Source organism: Microtus oregoni, unplaced genomic scaffold, assembly GCF_018167655.1.
Source record: "Microtus oregoni isolate MIOR12 unplaced genomic scaffold, Mior012 000001F_ref0000356, whole genome shotgun sequence".
In the NCBI taxonomy this organism is placed as follows: domain Eukaryota; kingdom Metazoa; phylum Chordata; class Mammalia; order Rodentia; family Cricetidae; genus Microtus; species Microtus oregoni.
The window spans coordinates 94,050,458-94,072,228 of NW_024543060.1; the positions used below are offsets into that span (position 1 = coordinate 94,050,458).

The 21,771-nt window shown below is 43.6% G+C and overlaps 1 protein-coding gene across 1 annotated transcript in view; it reads right to left on the reverse strand.

Moving 5' to 3' along the window:
• Positions 1-21,771, reverse strand: part of Syn3 (synapsin III) — a 399,638-nt gene that overhangs the window by 263,217 nt on the left and 114,650 nt on the right. Inside the window, exons 5-6 of the mRNA XM_041673952.1 lie at positions 8,285-8,441; positions 5,042-5,131 (exon numbers count right to left, since the gene is read on the reverse strand). Of these exons, the coding sequence (XP_041529886.1) occupies positions 5,042-5,131; positions 8,285-8,441 (247 nt within the window). The remainder of the gene's footprint in view (positions 1-5,041; positions 5,132-8,284; positions 8,442-21,771) is intronic.

Here is a 21,771-nt window from a genome sequence, read left to right on the forward strand (position 1 = left end):
TTGGAATGGATTTTTTTTACCACATAAACCAAGTAAGAAACTGAAAACTTATGTGGAAAAAGTCTCTGAGTTAATTATAAAAGGCAAGCTGAGACTTCGTCAACTAGCAGGCATAGACCCAGCAGAAATTATAGTGCCTTTCACTGCTGATGAACTAAAGAAATTATGGGAAGATAATGAACCATGGCAAAGAGCTTGTGCTAATTTTTTGGGAGACATTAATAACAACTATCCAAAAAGCAAGCGGCTTAACTTCATAAAGAGAACTTCTTGGATTCTTCCTCGAATCGTCCGTGATGCTCCAATAACTGGAGCCCGTACATTCTATACTGATGCCAATAAATCAGGGAAGGCAGGTTACAAATCAGAAGACTTGGATAAGGTGGAACAAAGTCCGTATACTTCTGTCCAGAAGGCGGAATTATATGCCATTCTTATGGTGCTAAGGGATTTTAAAGAACCTATTAATATAGTTACAGATTCACAATACGCAGAAAGAGTTATTTTACATATTGAAACTGCTGAATTTATACCTGATGATACTGAACTAACCTCATTGTTCCTCCAGGTTCAAGATTTGATCAGGAACAGGCTTTGCCCTATGTACATAACACACATCCGATCCCATACGGGTCTGCCAGGTCCTCTAGCACAAGGTAATGCAGAAATTGATCAATTATTGATTGGTAGTGTGCTACAAGCCTCTGAATTTCATAAAAAACATCATGTTAATAGCAAAGGTTTGAAGAAAGAGTTTTCAATTACATGGCAACAAGCTAAGGAGATTGTAAAGAAATGCCCTACTTGCTCTTTCTATAACCAAACGCCACTGCCTGCAGGGGCTAATCCAAAGGGCACCCAAAGGAATGAAATCTGGCAGATGGATGTGTTCCACTTTGCAGAATTTGGCAAATTAAAATATGTACACCACACCATAGACACGTATTCAGGTTTTCAATGGGCTACTGCCCTGAGCTCAGAAAAGGCTGATTCAGTAATCACACATTTATTGGAAGTTATGGCCATCATGGGTATACCTGCGCAAATAAAGACAGATAATGGTCCAGCATATGTATCTAAGAAAATGAAACGCTTTTTTGATTATTATAATATAAAACACATTACAGGTATACCAAATAATCCTACAGGTCAGGCAGTTATAGAAAGATCAAATCGTACTATAAAGGATATGCTGAACAAACAGAAAGGGACTGAAAATACCCCCAGAAATAGATTACATAATGCTTTACTAACCTTGAATTTTCTTAACGCTAATGAGAAAGGAACGACAGCAGCAGAAAGACATTGGATAATGGAAAAGTCTGCTGAACTAAATCAACCGATTTATTTCAAAGATGTGCTGACCTCTCAGTGGAAGCCAGGAGATGTGCTACGTTGGGGAAGGGGTTTTGCTCTTGTTTCCACAGGAGAAGAAAAATTGTGGATACCATCAAAATTAATAAAGTTTCGATTTGAAGAGGAGAAACCTCTTGGAAAGGAGAAATGACAACTCATCCACAACGATGATATTCATACAGGTGGTAAGAAAAACATATAGAATGGGGGCAGGGTTCTGTTCTTATCTCCACAGGAAAACACTCATCTTTGAGAAATTCAAGGGACCCTGGATGTTTGGATACTGACAGATGGAAAAATACCTGCCCAATAGGAAATATCAAGACAACTGAATGGGTTGTGTAAGTAATATTAAACCATATTTCTAAATTTATAAAGCTGGTTTTGAAGTTGGACTCTGGCTCAGTCCCTCTCCAATTCCAAGCCTGTTAGTAAGAGAAAAACCCAGAGTTTCTGGAGTTTCTGTCTCATGTCAAGAGCCATGATATGGGACAGAAAGAAATATGAGTTTAGAAAACATCTTTGCTTCTCTTCATATCTATCATACTTTTCATTGAATATATCTATCATGTCTTTCATTGAATATATATATATATGATTAATGTTTAAGTTTTTCATAATGAACAATGAGTTTTTCCTGAAGTGACATTTGAAGTTTCCAGGAAGAAGATGGGGCCCCATAACAACAACTCCACCTGGTTGATATGACGTCATGATACTGATAGCGCTACTACAAGACCTGCTTTTGGTACCAGCTGCACAAGACAGTTCCAACTTGGTTAGCTGAAATGGTGCACATCTTATACAACATTTTGGCCAGACCTGCACGAAAATACTCAGAGACTATTTGCAATTTTAAAAGACATTATCTTGAAATTTAAGCATCATTTTACTTTCACAGGATCCCCCAGAAAGAACGTCGCCCCTATGACAGCTGGAAGTAATTCTAGAGAACGACGTCCCCTCTCCCAGTAAAGTTTGCCCTTGGGTTTAGGGACATCATTTAGGGGTTGATTATAATTAGTATATGATTGAGGGTTGGGAGAGGAATTTTATAAGCTCAAGGATCATTTTGAAAAAAAAAAAGAGGGAATGATGGGATAATAGATTTATAATTGTGAGTTACTGCTTTTAGACAAATATATTGGTATCAATTCTTGTATAATGAAACAAAGTTAAATTATATGGACTATTGTACGCATGCATGTTTCTACCTCTGTTTAAAACATTTTTATGTATTGACATATATTGTATTGATATATATATATTGTATATATTTACCATATTGCAGTGTACATTTCTACCTCTGATTAAGATACTTATATAATATTTGTGTATTGATATATATTTACCTACTGCAATGTATATTTGTACATTGTTTATATTTGGAGGTCATTGTCCTCATTTGTTTCACAGTCGTTTATTGTCTTAGTCTTTAAGTTAGATAGATATTGAGAATTATATAGACTAATTGTCATCTAGGTTTGTCATTTATAATTAGACTAATCAGGTTCTTTAGATATATAGAGATTATACTCAGTATAGATAGATAATCTTCAACCTCTTCAAAGAGCTGTAGAATATGGCCTTTAATCTAACTCAGAGTTTCGTGATAGTGAGACACAATTGCTCCTGGCAACACCGCTCTATTCCCGAGAGAATGTTGAGCACCAAAAACACTCCACCTGGAGCCTTTCTATTTTGGCAGAACTGGCCTTTGGGCAAAGAAATGCCCATACCTCAACCACTGACACAGATACAGAGCGTGCATCAATGGATAAAACAGGACTGTCATATCCTGCCAAGACAGGGTAAGATAGTTTTGAAAAGTTCCTTGCCTTTAATAATGGTATGTCAGTTATGTTAGGCCTTAGCCAAAATTGGTTGACTCAACGTTGAAAACGAGACTTTGGGTGATTGCCCAGGTAGTCAGTTGTCTCTGTCAATTGTTGCACATTTTGGATATATCTCGTTTGTTGAGTAGTGTTTATTCCCTTCTCAGATCTTTGACTGAGTTGAAGATTATATAATTGTAGTTACTCTTTACATTATTTGGACTCCTTGAGATAGAATGTTTAGCAAAGCTTTTGTTCTCAATATTGTTTGTTATATTTATTATTTGTTGTTATTGTATGTAGTTGTATTTGGTTTAGTTCTGTCTTATTTAGACAAAAAGGGGAGATGTAGGGATAAGTCCCGCCCCTTAGGGGGCGTGTTCGCCTCGGGCTAATGTCTGCCTATAAATTTGGCGAGCAAGCTCCGAGCGCTCGCTTCTGCTTTCCTGGTCTCCGCGGGAACGGTGGTTCTGTAAGTCTATTTCTACATTAAAGCTATATATATATTTTTACACTCTGTCTGCATTCATTTACGCCGTTACACAGGAGGTTGTGATAGGACCAGCAGCTTTCATCATGGTAAACCAGAAGTAAAAGAGAATACCTACACCCCAGCCTTCCTCCATTTCCTTTAATCCCATCTGGGCCCCCATCTTCATAGATGGTGCTTCCCACATTTCAAGTTGGTCTTTCCTGGCTCAGTTAATCCTCTCTGGAAAGACCCCAACAGACACTGAGAAAGTAATCTGTGTGTTTTTCATTCCAATCAAATTAATAATTCAGATTTACCATTACACCACTCAGACCAACCAGACACGCTGGATTCTGTGACTGATGGGTACATACAGTAGAGAGACAACCCCAATGAGAGCCAAAACATCATGGATTCTGTGAGTAATAGGTAGATACAGTAGACAGACAACCCCAATAAGTTCCTCAGACATCATGGATTCTATGACAGATGGGTAGATACAGTAGACAGACAACCCCAATGAGAGTCTCAGACATCCTAAATTCTGGGAGCGACGGGTAGATAAAGTAGACGGACAACCAGCAAGAGCCTCTTGACTGACTAGATTGCTTCCACTGAAGCCTGCAGTCCTACCTGGCAGTGTCTTCAAACAGGCTTGTCCAGTTCAACAGTCAGAGCCTAAGATTCTACAATCAGACCCAGTCCCTAGTACAATGAGTACATTACTCTTGTTCCCTGAGATTCCTATTTCATGCAAGGCCAAGTGAGCTGACCATGCACCAATCACATAAGCAGGCACGATGTAGGCTGATTCCAGCAGCTCAAAACTTTTCTACCAAAATTCTAACTGTAGGCATTAGTCTTAAACCTTCCAAATAGTACTAAAGTTACAAACTCTCAGGTTGGCCCTAGTAGACTCCCAGAGATAACACAGGTGCACCTCAAAGAATGGAAATTGAACATATAAGTACATTGCTCTTTAATAATCATTTCAAATAAAATAGCACATATTTTATTAAAATTACAGTAGAAACCGGTCCCATGAAAAATTGTGATGAAGGTAACATTTTACTATAAAAATATTTTTGTCCTTTATATTCAACCTCTGATTCCAAGGATGCCAGCTTAAGACGTCATTTGATGTGTCTCACAGAACGCCAAATACCTTTGTTAGTTGCCCTACTGCCTGAAACTCCCCTGGAGAAGCTGAACCTTCCCCCAGGGAACACTAGACATTTCCACAAGCACAGGACATGAAGGCTCCTATGTGGAGACCAGATAACCAGGGAGCAAGCCGTGAGCTGCCCAGAGCTCGGGAGACAGACATGTAAGGTCATCCCACATCACGAAGAAAAGCAGAGATTAAAAAGGCACTCACCATTGGCTTGTGGTTGGGGAAAAATGTTTGCTCCACGAGTGGAAACTTCTCAGGACCCAAAGAATGGAAGATCTTAATGAGCTGAGAGAACTGGGAGAGAAAAGGAGAGCTCATTCATTACCCAGTCAGGGTTTCCCCTCAATCCTGACCTTCAAGCATTTGTCCTGGGCTGAGTTCTAGAAGCTGTTGCTCACCGCTAGGATAAAAAGCCAACTTCCTTGGCTGGGTGTCACCCCCTCTTTTCCCCCTTGTGCCTGCCCCTGAGCTGGGAGGTAGGCAGGTCACTGGCTTCACAGTTCAACTACATTTTACGAGCACTTAACTGCAAGCTTGACCATTTCACACAAGGTCCTTGTCCCCAGCACAACCTGTTGGGGGTTCTGCCATCCTCTGCCTGCAATGCCTGTATTTCAAGGATAGCACTGTAGGTATTTCATGATAGTCACTCACTCTGAGTCTAGACACTCTCATTCAGATTTTTACTGTTACTAGCTCTGAGACCTGGAGGGGCAGGTTCAGAAACCCGTTTCCTAAATTGTAAATGGAGAATATATATAAAAAAATCTCACTCACTGGATTGCTAGGACACTACTGCCTAGTTCATGGGGGTGATTAATGTTTTTGCTTTTACAACTCTATGTATTCTGAACACGCAGACAGATCCCCACTGTGTATCACTTATTTCTTACTTCCTAATTGGTCCTCATATTAGCTTGTGCTTCCAGAGTGAGGGTCAGACCCAGTGGTCATCACACAGTGCCATGCAGAGCTCACGTGGCATCTGGCATTATGTATGATGATTAGGACAACACTCCAAGTCTGCCAGGCCAAGTCTAGTGGAAGACAGGCAATGCTACAAGATTGAGATGCTAAGGTGTTGCTGATGGGGAATTTGGGACATAGAGGAGAACATGGGTTATCAGGAAGGCTTGTTGTACCTATCCTGTAAGAGGAAGAAGGGTACTCCATGTGTTGAAGGAGATGACTGTCTTTGAAGGTCTTCAATGGCTTCCATGGCTGTGGCCTCAGGTGCAGGGGGATGGTGAGGAAGCAGGCAAAGGGTGGTCTATCACAGGTCATCATGAGCTTTAAGAGGCTAGGCTAGGATCTTACTCAGAAGGCCAAGGAGAATTACAGGTGGATATCAGAAGGACAACTTGGACTTTGCAAACACAGGTACATGGTGGCTAGAAGAAGAGCCATATTCTGTGCCAGGAAAATGCCAGGATCTTAGACAAAGAAATAAGGAAGCTGGGGAAATGCCTGATTTATACTGGGCTTCTGTGCACTCTTGGGGAATAGCCCACACATGTAACACAGAACAGAGTCATTCCAAGACGGGCGGTGGTGGCGCACGCCTTTAATCCCAGCACTTGGGAGGCAGAGGCAGGCAGATCTCAGTGAGTTCGAGACCAGCCTGGTCTACAAGAGCTAGTTCCAGGACAGGCTCCAAAACCACAGAGAAATCCTGTCTTGAAAAAAAAAAAAAAAGAAAGAAAGAAAAAAAAAAAAGGACAGAGTCATTCCAAAGGCTTGTAGAACTGTTCAGGGGTAGCCCTCATTTTATAGACAAAGACATTGGAGTTCAGAGAGGAGTATCACTCCATAGCTAAGCTGGTGGGTTTTGAAGAAGAGCTGGAGCACTTACTGCCAGCTACAAGGGCTTCAGCTTCCTTTTTTGTACAGTGGGGATATCTGGGATGTGGGTATTGGGGTTGAGCACACGACATAGTGAGTGCTAATGAAGTTGCTGCTTTCAAAACCATGGCCTGTTTCCTTCTCATGACACTCAAATCTTAGACCCCATGAGCCAAAACCCTTAGCTATGACACAAAGAGACCATGGCAGGATGGCAGCAGCCAAGACTATCCACACCTATTAAATTAATTGAGTAGTCATTCATTAAATCCTAAGAGCCATCCCAGCCTAGACTTAGTCCATGTGCAAGAGGCAAGAATTGCTGTACCATTTATTGTGAATATGCTGTATACCAGCTAACATTACAAACATTTTACATGCCCCCATGGAAAACCAGAAAAACCCTATTATCATCTTTTTTTTTTAAAAAAAAAATAAGGACACTAAGTTCAGAGAAGCTAATGCAAATTGTTGAAGGATACACACAAGTGGAGAAACTTGGCCTTGGTCAATCTATCTCAGTGCCCAGACTCTAATCAGTGCTTTTCACTCCAAGGTGATGGCAGACAGGTAGCCAAATGGGTGGACCACAGAACTGAGACATTTCATCACATTCTATCCACACCTCTGAGCCTCCTTCATGTTTCCCTGAGGTACGCACCATAGGACAGATGACACAGCTGTCATATTTGTTAACAGACTGTTTCACTAGAATGGTAGACTAAGGGGCGGGTACTCTGGTACCATCACTGTGTGGTTCTGCATAGCTTGTGTTAAGGGAGATAAATGACAGATAAAGGAATGGTGTCATTTAGGTCCAGAGCCATGTGTGGAGTAATAGAAGAGAGGAGGATGGGCATCTTAGGAAGATCCTTTTGTTTTTGTACAACACTTGAATGGAAACTTGAGTAAAACAATTGAAGGCTTGAGACTAGTGATCAATGGGGAGAAAGCAAATGTGGGAGTTGGAGAAAGAGGGTTTCAAAGTTCAGTTTTACCATTCACTAGTCTTAAGTTCCCAGAGAGTTCTGAAGTGAAGCCTTCTCCTCTGTAGGATAGAGCAATGGTGCCATCTTTAACTACAGTGATAGGGTGGGTACCCACAACAGTTTTCTGGTATTCAGTAAGTGTTTGATAACTTTGAAGAGCAACAATAGGAAAATTATATTAAGATGTTAAAAATAACAAGATATATTTGTTTGTTTGTTGTTTGCTTGAGTCAAGGTCTCCCATAGCCTGGGCTGGCCTAGAACTCTTGCTACGTAGCCAAGGATGACCTTGTCTGATCCTCCTGCCTCTGTCTCCTTAGTGCTGGGATTATAGGTACATCAACATATCTGGTTTACACAGCACTGGAAACTGAGCCCAGCCCTTTACCAACTGAGCTATATCCTCAGCAAGACTAATATTACTATTACATGATCCTGTATCATAATGTGTTATACATAATATTTTCCAGGCTGTAATTCCCAGAAGAGACCCGGGGTCAAGTTGTTTAAATAAAGATTCTTCTGCTTGCTGAGGGTCTGTAAATGGAGCCATTTACAGGCTAGGAGACTACCTCACGCTCCCCAGTTCCCTCCACGTAGGCTGTCTTTCACCTACCACCCAGGGCTTGCTGCAGAAGTTGTATACGGAGTAGAGAGAGTTGACAGCAGGAAGCCCTCCATACTGAAGGCCGATGACCAGGCTGCGGTAGTCCTCAGCCAGGGCCATGCTGTAGGCATGCTGTCGAACCAGGATGAAGTCCGGTTTGAAGGACCTGCCAAGAGAGGGACAACAGTTGTATTACACCACATGGCAATATAACCAAGGTTTGCTGGTTATAGCCCTGACCCTATGTGGTTGCTGTCCATAGGAGCTCTCAGCTGAGAGGGCAGGTAGGGCTGGTAATACCTCACAACTACCCAGCTGCAAACCAGATGAGCTGAAAAGAACAGATATTTTCTTGTGTTTGGGTTTTAGGTTGTTTCCTAGATTCCTATTTAATTTACAACAAAGAGAAACATGTCTCAAATAACTGAGCAACAGAATAAATTTTTTGCTAGGTTCTGAGCAACGTACAGGATACATGCACTCCCTTGGGTATTGGATGCTTCCGGCTCCTATTTCTCAGAGGTATATTCTAATACCCAGGAAGATGCATAATTGCTCAAAGTGACATGTTGCAGGCAATTGGCAGGGTTATGTCTATAGTTGTCAACTCTCTGGCAGCTTGACTTCTTCCTTGTAGATTTCCCAACAAACTGGCCTTGTGCATTCTAAGTAGTAACCCCTAGTAAGTGGCAAAGATCAAGGGTACACAGGTTCTTTGCTGGGTCCCTCTGGAGACAGGGTCCTGATGAATGCTTCCCAACAGAGTTGGGGGAGAGCTGGGATATGCTCCCCTCGCCCAACTTTACAGCAGGGAGGATTTGCAACTCTGAGAAATTAAGTCCCCAAACCACAAAGCTGGTGAGCAGGAGAGTTGCCTTTGAAGTCTGCCATTGGTTTAAGTCCTTTTGCTTTTTACCCCACACCCTGGCTCCTGGCAGATTTACAGTGTTTTAATCACACTGTCAAAGGCCAACTTATTTCTGTGCTCCTTATTTCTAAGACACATGAGAAACCTAGCCTCACAGTGGGCAGAGGGTGGACACTCAACACGGCTCCATTGATCTGTCTGTCTCAATTGGAGTCATACCCTTAACTTCACAAAAACTGTCTCTTTAAAATGATTTAAATATAAGTTAAAATAACTCTCAGATGGAAGGACTTGCTCCTGCCAAGGACAGACAAAAAGAATGTGCACAGTGCAGACTCATCTTGGGTCACGTTGACCTTGGTTCTCAACAGATACCCCAATGTCTGGCACCTCTAGGGCAGGTATGTGACAGGTAGGTGTGGTAGAGATACCTATGAACATCAGCCCCACCCCGTCAAAACAAATGCTAAGTGCTAACTTATCTCCACAGGTCACTTAAACCAGACTGTGGTATGTGTTCAAGTCTGACACGCGAAGTGTTTATGGGAATGGTCAGCCTTAGTGTAAGAAAGTTAGTTAGACTCTGAAGTGCTGGAGAGATGGCTTAGCAGCTAAGAGCCCTAGCTGCTCTTCCAGAAACCTGGGTTCAATTCCCAGCAACCACATGGCAGCTCACAATTGTCTGTACCTCCCGTTCCAGGGGAATCTGACACCCTCACACAGACATACGTGCAAGCAAAATATAAAAGCACATTTTAAAAAAGAATCTTAGAATAAGAGCAACTGAGATGGAGGAATGAAGGTGGATTTGATGGCAATCAGAAGCAATTGCATGAGAACCATTTTCTTCTTTTATATGATTTACCAAAAAAACCCATGGAATGTAAAAAGAAGTAAACAAATTGTTGGAGATCTTACAAAATGCAGAGAAAATTCCTAACAATCTTTATATATACATTTTGATTCAACTATGTATTTTACTATACACAGTGTGCACTCATACACATAATTGATTTCATGCTTTCTATCAGTTATGACTTTGAAATTTTCTACATAATACAATGACATGAACAGTTCCTCTATGAACAAAATACCTATAAAAACAAATTTCTTTCTTTTTCCTTTCTTCCGCCCTCTCCCCTCCTACAGCTCCTTCCTCATCATCTTCCCTTCTTTCCTTTTCCCTCTTGCTCCTCCTTTTCCTCTGTCCCCTTTTCTTCCCCCCTTCATCATTGCTGGGAATCATATTCAGGGCCTTGAACATCTAGGCAAGCACTCTGTTTTCTTCCTTTGGTAATTCCCTCACACTAGCCCTTAAGGACACCTCCCCACAACCACTTTCAAGCTTCATTTGCCCAGTTTCCATCTCAGGACATCTTTGCCAGTCCCTTGGGGCATTTTGTTTTGTTGTTGTTTTTTGTTTGTTTTTGTTTTTATTTGCAGTCCTGGGGACTAAATCCAGGACCTTGTGCCTGTTCTATTGAGCTATATCCCATTAATTTTATTTGTTGATTTATTTATTTGAGACATGATCTCACTAAGTTGCTCAGACCAGACTTGAACTCCCTCTGTAGCCTAGGCTTGCCTTGAACTTGTCTTCTTGCCTTAATCTCTCAAGTAGCTGGGATTACAGGCATGTAACAACCAGGCCTTGTAACACTGCAGTTATAAGAGTTTCAATCTGATGAGTGACATCCCCTAAAAGATACCCTGCATCTCTCTGTTGTTGGACTTTGATGTTTTTAATCAATCATTTGCTTTGTCATTTTTATATGTATCTGCTCACATCTATCCCCATAAAAAAAACTCTCCCCTTTATTCCCTTATAAGGCCTCTGCAGTAAGGATACTGCCTTTTCTCTATGAAGTGTGTTGATATTTTTTACTAGGTGTATCCTCTTAAGAAGGCACATGAATGTATTTACTTCACACTTCTATCCGCTATTGCCGCTTAGAGGGTCCAGACAGTTAGGCAGAACCTAACAGACTTCCTGACAGAGTGGTCTCCATTGTAGACAATGACAGTCTCAGTGTCATGTCAGGGATAAGGTTTCCTTGAGGGAGCAGTCAGCGATCACATGCTAATCATCCTCCTAGCTTCTCTAGCTGTGTGAAGAATTCATCACAGGGACAGAACCAGGAAAATACAGTCAAACCTCACCGCTTATGAAGAGAGTGGCCAGACCAGCCTCCAAGAACAGAATGGTGTTTTTAAGAAAAGACTTTATTTTTAATTATGTGTCTGTCGGGGGTGGTATGCAGACAAGTTGTGCATGTGGATACAGTGCGTACAGAGGCCAGAAGAGGGCACCAGTGACAGAGTGCCTAGGAAGAGCAGGGTTCACGATCAAATTCCCTCCCATTTGCAAACTGGATTACTGTGGACAGAACTGGTTTTAGATTAGGACCCGTGAAGAATGAATGAATGAATGAATGACCTTATCAGACTTCCTGGAGTTTCTGTCTGAGAACTGTAAGGTAAGGAAAGGGGTTGGTCTGCTAAGAAGTTAGCTGATGGAGACCACCTCTCTCTCTCTCTCTCTCTCTCTCTCTCTCTCTCTCTCTCTGTCTCTGTCTCTCTCCCCTATCCCTCAGGGTTCAAGTCCTGTGCCTTTTATGTCTGGGCAGGATGTCTGACAGTCAGTCCCATACAAATTTTCACTGGAGACTCTTTCTGGGTCCCTTCTTATTTTACCCTTAGACTTTAATATCAGGTCTTGGACCCAGGTATGGCTTGGAAGTGGATGTCAGTGCTCCAAGAAAACTGAGGATGACAGATAACTAAATGGTAAGGATAAAACAGATGGTACATTGATGAGGATTACCAGGGGCTTGAAGCAATGTCCAGAGGTAGGGAGCCCAAGGCTGAGTCACTCTGAACCACTGGAGAAGTGTCGTAATTCCTTCAACTATGTGAGTTCTTGCAGTAGCAAGAATGGATCCTGACAGGGCTTTGCCGGTGACCTCAGCTAACGAGCAGGGGCCTCATTTTTCTCAGCTGCTTCACTGAGACTGAGCAACTATCCCTTGTTCTTCAGCATCTAAGTTGGCAAAGGAGGAAGATCATGCTGACTTGAAGATCATGGCCTGGCCCATCACATCCATATCTGCTCCTAGCCAGGTCTGTGAAGGCTCCAGACATTCTGATCTCTGTACACACCAGCAGAGAAACTCCAGGTTTATTATGGACCGTCTCCACACTCCTTAGAACCTTCTCTACCCTGCATCTATACATGTAACTTGGTGCACAGTCTAGGGCACAGGGACCCAGGGAGCTGTAAACCAGCAAAACGTAGGAAGGGGAGCTGAGCATCAGGGCTGTCTGTATTCCTTAAGGCTCATCGTAACTCTATCTTGCTGCAAGTGTAAATCATAGAAAATGTGCATGCTGTACAGAGGGTGGGGATTGGACCCACCAGATGGGAGGACTTGAGAATTAACAACGCTTCCTGGGGACTGCAAAAAATTAGTCCAGGCCCAAAAGATATTAGGTGGCAGTCAACCAGAAATCTGGCAATGAACAGAAAACAGGATACTGCAGCCAGGCTGGTGGGGCCCACGGGGAAGCTGCCAGTTACATGTGCCAGTGGAGAAGGGACTTGGAGAAGCTGATGGGCAGCCTGCTCTCCTGGATCTCAGAGGTTATTAAAACACAGGCAGGGGCTGTTGGGGGAAGCAGGCTTACTGTATCTATTCTCTTAGTCTCTTCATCCTGGGCTCTTCTTTTTCTTTCATGTTAGAGAATGTCACTGGCTTCATTCTCTTCCTCCATCCTTTATCCTGGGGTTTCTACCTATCCTTGGATGAATCTCATCTCCCAAGAGCATGGAAGTACTGATCCCTGTTACCTGTGAAAGTGAGCTGATATGGAAATAGGGTGATTGTTGATAGCATTGAGCTAAGATGAGGTCTCACTGCAATGGAGTAGACCATAACCTAATGACTGTCTTTGTAAGAGGAATCTATTCATACACGGGAGAGAGAGAGAAACAGAGACAGAGACACAGAGAGAGACAGAGAAACACACACAGAGAGAGACAGAGGAAGAGAGACAGAGACAGAGACAAACAGAGAGAAAGAGACAGAAAGACACACACACACAAACACACACACACACACACACACACACACACACACAGAGAGAGAGAGAGAGAGAGAGAGAGAGAGAGAGAGAATAAGAACACCAGAACACCAATGATAAAGGAACCAAAGATGGCAATGATGCTCCATAATCCAGAACATGCCAAGACTGCTGACAACAAACAAAAGCTAGCAAGAGGCAAGAAAGGGTTCTCCCTGAGACCTCCAGAGGACCAGATGCCCTGAATTCAGACTTAGAGCCTCCAGAATTAGAAGTAGATATATCTGTCATTTACGCCAGAGCTATGTTCCATGTTCAGCAGTCTCAGCAATCTAATGCCCTGGGAAGCCCTGTATTCCCTTGTTCGGGCAGCTTCTAACTAAGCTTCTCTGATTTATTTTGTCATTACATCTAGACTTCCATGCTCCTCTTTCCAAAACAGCAGCCTTGGAGTAGTCTATTCCAGGGGCCAAAACAAAATACCACAGACTTGGTGGCTTATAAACAACAAAAATTTATTTCTTATGGTTTACGAGTCAGTGACTAGTAAAGCCCTACTTTCTGGCTCAAGGCCAGGCCTTTCCCTTGTGCCTTTACCAGGCAGCATAGGGAGGAGAGAGGCAGCTCTCTAGATCCTCCTGGCAAGGACATTATTCTCACCAATGAGCGATGCATCCTAAAGACTTTGCTAACTCTCCAAGGCCCCATCCATCTCCAATACTAGCACATGGATTTGGGGGAAGATGTATGTTTAAACTGTAGCAAATAATAAACCCAACAAGAATACCTTTATGAAACTATGGAAATTAATGTTCAGTTTTTTCTATTATACAACATACCCACAAATACGTAGGAACATGGGCAAATGAACATTCACCAAAATGCTAACCTGCGGCTGTCTTCATTCTGATAAAAAGCTCTAACAGTGATACTGTATCACAGGAAAATCTATACACTGACACGTGTATAAAACTATCTAAAAAGATAACTTGTTTTATCACTAAAGCTTTGAAAGATAATGTCTGTGGGAGGAAAAATGGAAAACTGTTCATTTGGTAAAGAGGCAGGAGGCTGGGTAGTCCTTTAAAATCTCCACTTTTCTTGTAATTTGATGTTAACCAAAGATTATGGTTGTCAGGCATCTATAGATGATGGGTAGGTGGATGGACAGATAGATGATTATACTGCCTGTATTTAGCGGTTAACTTGATACAACCTAGATTATCTGGAAAGAGTTATAATTGAGGAATTGCCAGATCAGGTTTGCCTGTGGGGCATGACTGTTTGATTGATTGTTAATTGATGTAGGAAGACCTAGTTCATGGTGGGTGGCACCATTCCCTAGGCTTGGCCCTGAACTGTCAAAGAGGAGATAAAATGAGCTGAGTACTGGGCATCGAGTAAGCAATGATCTATGTGTTTGTTTTCCTCTGCTCTTTATCATGGATGTGATGTTTTAAATCCCTGCATTGACTTTCCTGAAGCAATGAACTTGTCCTGGTTCATCTTAATTGTCAACTTGATACACCCTAGAGCCACCTGAGAGTGGAGCCCCAGTTGAGGAATCGTGTAGGTAGGACGGGTCTATGGGCACAGATACTGTCTTGATTATTGATGACTATAAGAGAGCCAAGGCCATTGTAGGTGGAACCATCCTTAGCCAAGTGAATCTTGGCAAAATAAGAAAACTAGACGAAACCGGGCATGGTGGCACATGCGTTTAGTTCCAAGCAAGGGAGGCAGAGGCAGGCAGATCAGGCCAGCAAGCTCTAGGACAGCCAGGGCTACACAGAGAAACCCTGCCTCAAAAAAAAAAACCAAAAAATAAGATAAAATAATAAATAAAAAGAAAGGAAAAGAAAGCTAGATGAGTAAGAGCTCGAGTCAGCAAACAGTGCCCCCCTTTATTTTCTTTAGGTTCCTACCCTGGCTTCCTTCAGTGATGCATTGTGACCTGGATTTGAAAGACAGGTAAGCGCTTTTTTTCACCATGTTGCTCTTGGTCAGAGTGTATGATCTCAGTAACACAATGAAACTAGGACTGTGACCTGAAGGTCTAAGTTAGACAAATCCTTCCTCCTCTAACTTGCTTTAATCAGGATTTACCACAATACACAGAAAGGAAATTAAACAACGATAGACAGGCAAGAAACAAGTCTCTTCTGCTGTCATCCTAGCTAGACACTTGCCTTGTTTCATTGTTAAACCTATTGGGCATGACAGTCTGTGTCAGCTGATTGCAGTCCTCATGCCCCTCTATTGCTTTCTACACTCCAATGGCATTCATTACCTTTTCTACCTAGTCAAAGTACACTAGGATCCCTTCAAAATGCCAAGGACATATAAGTTGAGGTAGGAAATCCATGTCATCTCGCTGCCTTACTATTTTGTTTGTTTTGTTTTATTTTAGTTTTTTTTTTTTTTGAGATAATGCTTCACTGGATAGCCCAGGCTGACCCGGAACTCACTGCATAGCTTAGACTAGCCTCTGACTTGACTTACAAAGAACTTCCTGTCTCAGTCTCTGAGTGCTGGGCTAGTTGGCACGAGCCGCCATGCCCAGATGCTTCAGGGACTTGAGAACATATGTTTAGGCTGACGTCTGTGACCTTTCTCCAGTGCCTTGCTGGGGTTGAGCACACAGGTACTCCCAAGGTCCATATCAAAACAAACAAGGGACATGGCTTCATGTATTAGTATCCTGGTACACTTGAAAAAATATTTTAAAAATGATCAGAAGACAACAAATAATAAAAACACTGGTATAAATCAAGCCCTCGTCTAGCCCCTGCTCTCCTTGGCTTGCAGTGTGCAAGGGAATGTCATTTCTCCTCTCAGAATCCCTCTTTCCTCACTGGTAGAGTTGAGCTAGGAGACTCTCTGAGGGCCCTTCCTGGGTTCTCCATTTTGGGAATTTAGCTTTTCCCTCCTTCTCCCTGCATCTCTGTCCCTTGCTGCAGTTCATCGTATTGGGACCGGGTTAAGAATGGGCAGGACTCACTTGTAGGATGCTGGCTGAGGAAGCAGGGTCTTATACCCTGTCCTGGGTTCTTAGATGAGGAGCCCAAAACAAAGTGGGGGAGCATGGGACTCAGCAGTGAAGACAGAGATAAGGAATTCTGTTGGTGAACACGGCTTTTGGTGGGAGACACAGGGGACCTGGAGCATAACTAACACCCCACTTGAGGCATGAGGGCTTGGTTGCTGCCACGGAAGTCTGTGACTGACTCTCTAGCAAGTGTGTGGGGTGTTAGCCCCTCAGTCGTCTGGGGATGTAGTTCTCCTTAGCTCCAGGCAATGGAGAAGACCCTGGCTATAATGTTACTAAATTGTGTTACTTTCTGGATGCACTGGCTGGCACAGACCTGAGCAGAGAACCCATCACTTTGGTAAAGCATTCATTTCAACTCACTTTGCAGATGAAGATAACTGAGACCTGGGGTAGTTAAGTCTATTCCCAGGACATGAAACATTTCTATACACTAACCATGATTCATAAACAGTCCCCATTCCTAAAGAGCAGGACCCATGTCTGAAGGACCTCTGTTTCCCTAGGTGTTGAGGTATGTCGGTCAGGCAGCCTGTGAGATGTGGTTCCCCGGGGTTGGGGCCTCCAGAAACGGAGAGGTGGAGGGTTCAGTCTCACCCACGTGGGCCCCCGAGCAGCCCATTTCTCCTCCTACAGCTGTCTTAGCTCTAAGGGCTGTCATCAGCCTCCTGTGCTGTGGGCCTGCTGCCAGGCCGCTGCTGCCGGGGAAGGGGACATTATTCATCCAGGAGATAAGGCAGCTGATGAGAGGTGGGCCCCCCGGCAGCTGTTCCTTCTCAGCGTGGTTGGAACGGATGTGAGAGATACAAAGGGATGTGGGGGGAGGTGGGACCATTTTGAGATAAAAAATAATGGTTTTGATCTGGAGTGACAGGAGAGCACATTGCAGATCGGAGACAGGAGCTAGCAGAGATGTGAGGCACAAGCCCTGGGCCTTCTCCCATGAAGATCTATGCCAACGAGTCGCATGCATGCGACTCAGCAATGTGGTCACAGAAAACACACACTAGTGGGTACAGAGTCCTAGAAAGACACACATCTCTACCCTTCAGGCTGGACCAGAGGCTCACAGCTGCTTCCATGCTTCCTGTCACATCCCTAGATATCCCCTCTTCCCTCATGGCGAGCTCCTTCAGGGGGCAACGTCCCTCTTGAGAAACAAGTTGGGTCCTTGTCTGTTATATAGAGAGCCATCAAAAGAGACCCCAAGTGTTTCCTCAGAGATGGGAGTTTGGGAGGCTGTAGTCTGTCCGTGAAAGGACAGTCTATCCCACACTCCCCACTCCCTCCTGGGCCCGAGGTCACCTCCTATCCTGATCACAATAGGGTTTCAGAATCAAGAGCAATCCACTTTGCCACTCAGCCAACACCAATGGCATAGCTCCTTTCAGTTCTTGGCAGGGCTCAGCCAAAAAAGACACGCACAGGGTCTGTAAAGGGATCCTAGATAAGGTGTTTTTCTCTGTTAAAATACTTTAACATATGCAGGAGCATGTTCAGATTCAACAGACTCAGTCCTGGACCCAAGAGAATCAACAGTTAATGCTGGTGAAGCATTGAACACTTGTCTTCTTAAGAACGTTTAATGAATCCCAGCAACTACCATTTGAGGTAGGTGAAGATAACAACAAGACCTCACTTGTAGCCCAGACTGGCCTCCACCATCTTACTCCCTTAACCTGCTGAGTACTGGGATGACAGGTGTAAACTACCACTCCTGGCTTTTAAACAGGACAATGGCATGGGGGTTGAGGAGTTCCTGTGATCACCCTGCAGAGTCAGGTATCCCACTCCATCTATGAATGTTTCTTGCAGAAGTCCCAGTGCGTTCTCCACGTCTGGAAAACTTTGAAATTTTTAGAAGGATCTGCAGTAAATATGATGAATGAAAAACAAGACACTCCACAAATCTGCATGCTCAGCTTTCAGTATTCGGAATGATTCCAAACTCTAAAATGTATCTGAACACTTGAAAAAAGGGTTAATGTTGGCACCGTTTCTTCTCAGAAGAACTTTCCCCCTTCCCTCTTCTGTTTTTGTTGCTGTTGTTGTTGTTTTTGTTTGTTTTTCAAGACAGAGTTTCCCTGTGCAACAGTCCTAGCTGTCCTGAAACTAGCTCTTGTTGATCAGTCTGGCCTCAAACTCATGGGGATTCACCTTCCTTTGCCTTCCGAGTGCTGGGATTAAAGGCGTGCGCCACCACGGCATGGCCCATGGCTTCTCTGCATTGTCCCTTCCTTTATTTGTTCCGCCCCTCTTCCATGGCCCATAGCACACACATCCTAGCTGTAGTTTTATCTTCAGTTTCTTCCTGCAGGGAAGGATGACAGCTGGCTTTTTAACTGCATGTTTAGAAACCTGCCAGTTCCAAGGAGTTCAGAGATGCAATAAAATGATGAGATTAACGGGAGCAACTCAGGGGCAGTGATGGGTGAGGGTGGCTCAGTGCAGAGGAAGGCTGTGGAGGGGCAGAGGACGCCTGTGGGCCCTGCCCTGCTGAAAACACATGGCAGTGGTTTCCACGACCTCACCCAGCCAAAGGTTCCAGCATAAATGCTTCCAGATGCACCTTACACTGTGGACAGGAACTCCTTAAGATGGGATCTTGGCTGAATCCAGCTTGAATGCCCATCAGAGAAACAGCAGGAAGGAGCAGCTCTGGAGAAAGCCATCTGGGCTCACCAGATGTTTCTGGAGTGGTGTCTCTGCTGATTTGGTAGCTGACAGATCCAACTCTTCCAACACAGGGACAAAAGAACCCTTAGTCTTAGCTAGACAACAGAATCCCTGGGACACCTTTGAAATTATTCTAATCCAGCCCTTTCTCCTCCTCCTCTTTCATTCCCAGGTGTTCTGATTGACAGTCAATGGCCACCCGGGTGGGGGCGACCCTAGAAGATTTTGGTGGAGGGCTAGAGAGAGGGCTCAGTCAGTATAGTGCTTGCCTTGATCTCCAGACCTATGCTCAAAAGCTTGCGTGGTGGCACACACTTGCAGTCCCAGTACTGGGGAGACAGAGACAGGTGGATCCCAGGAGCCAACGAGTCTAGCCTAATTGGTGAGTCCTCTTGCCAATGAGAACCCCTATGTCAAAATACAAGATGGTCAGCACTGCAGGGATGACAGCTGAAGTTGTCCTTTGACCTCAACTCTCATAATATGCCAACACACATGTGTGCTTATACATACATACCACGTGACAGAGGCATGAGCATACATACAGATATATACAATCCATATACATGTTTGTGCACCACCAGGCACACATAGAGGTCAGAGGACAACTTGAGGGACTCGCTTCTTTCCTTCTACCACGTGGATCCCAGGGGACAAACTCACGCCATCAGACTTGACTCACACAAAAGATTTTTGATGGATCTGAAAAATTCATTACAAGTGACATCATGGCCATGCTGACGCTGGAGTGCAACACATTACTCAGGACTTGGTGGTGAAGTCAATGCTAGCAAGCCTCTGTACCTGAAGCCGCCATGTGCACATTTCATACTTGGAGACGCTGATGGACGAGTACGGCCCTTCTTCCATACTGACCATACTTCACTTTTATTGCTATTTTGGAGTGTGCCCCTTCTACTCATGACAAAAATTTACTATGAATAATTTTAAATAGTCTGCCCTGTTTTTCTGGCAACTGTTTCACATGTCTACCAACACGACATCTCTTTGTTGCAGCAAGAGGCCACGCTGAGCGACTGATGTGTCGGAAGGTTTGTGTAAGCAATTTCTGCAAAGCTTGTTCATGGAAAGATTCCATCACGTCTTGATGGTTCAACTGCAACTGACTGGATTTAGAATCACCTAGGTGATACAGTTCTAGGTGAGGACATTTCAGAAAGGTTTAACTGAGGAGGAAAGATGTGCTCAATCTATTCAATGGAGGCGGAAGTCTGCTAAGCACCAGGGCTCATCTCCCTCTCTTCCTGAGGAGATGCGACGTGACCAGCGGCTGTTTTTCCCACTGCTGTGCCTCCCTATGATGAATGGCATCCGCTCAGGCCATGAGCCAAAAAAAGAGACCCTTCCTTCCTTCCTTCTACAGCTTCTGCCCAGCATTTTGTCACAGCAACGAGAAGCGTAGCTAATATAGTGTCCTCTTCACTAAATGATGCATGGCCATGACTGGGCGAGGTGAGTTTTCCAGTGAGCTTAGGGGCATTTCATGGCCATGGATCTAAACCTCTTCTGTGTATTCCTGTGACCTTTGCTCTTACATACCAGCGGATGGTGGGGATTGTTTCATTTCTATACAAATGGACAAACTTCTTTATTTTCAATGGCATCTAAGCCTGTGGCTCTACTGTAAGTTATTTAACCTGAAAGTGACCTTAATGAGCTGAGGGTGGCCTCGGGAGCTAGGATGGCTTTCTCTAAGAGCTGAGAGGAGCCTCCAGCTAACAAAGAGCGAGGAACCACATCCTCAGGTTCATGGGTATGAGAAAAAAATTCTTCCTTCAAGCTGAATGATCTTGTAAGTAGCTCCTCTGCCTGTTCACATCAGGGCAGAGCCCCTGCTGGCATTTGTGTTAGAGTCTAGTAGAAAACCCAGTCGAGCCTGCCCAGAACTCTAATCCACACAAGTCAGCAGACAAGTACGTGATGTTTTAAGCTGCTACATTAGGTAAAGTTTAACTCTGCACGAGAGACAGTCACCTCCAGTGCTTCTGAGCTGTCCTGTCTCTCAGAGGACACACATGGATATGCTACCTTCAGCTTACAGATTCACCAGCTGATGGATATCTGGTTTGTCCCTAGCTTGGGCTTGCTATGAATGAAGCCATTTCAAAGATTCATATCCATGCCATTCAGTGGGCATGCTTTATTTCTCCTGAAGAAAGTTCTCATAAGAGAATGGATCCTGCAGTGCATGCATGTTTAACTTTGTAGAAAATCACCCAAGCTCGAGGCTGGAGAGAGGGCTCTGTGTTTAAGAGCTCTGGTCCTCCTACAGAGGACCAGAGGTTCCAAGTTCCCACTGGTGACTTACAATCATCTCTAATTCCAGCTCCAGGGAATTCAACACTTTTCTCTGATCTCCATATGCATTTGATGCACATACATACATGCATGAAAATGCACACATAAAAAAATAAATACATCTTTGAGAAGCTACCTATCAGGTTGTTTTCCATAGGATGTGCACTACTTCACAGTTTATGGCTGCATATGTGAATCCAGTATCATGCATTATCACCCACAGTTTGAATCATCCATCTGTGAAATCTGCTACCTCACTATAATTTCCTTTGTCACCTTCCCAGTCAAGTTGCTTTGACGTATTTTCTGTCTAGTATCTACTGAAATCTTAAGATTTTTTCTTGCCATCCACAGGGATGTTTTAGGAAAGTATTCCGAATGAAATATGACTGTCATTTAAAATAGACACTAGATAAAAGAGAAATAATATTTTGGTACTTGTGTGTATAAGATATACATGTACATGTTCTTGTATGTACACTTGTCTGTGGGTGTGTGCCTGTG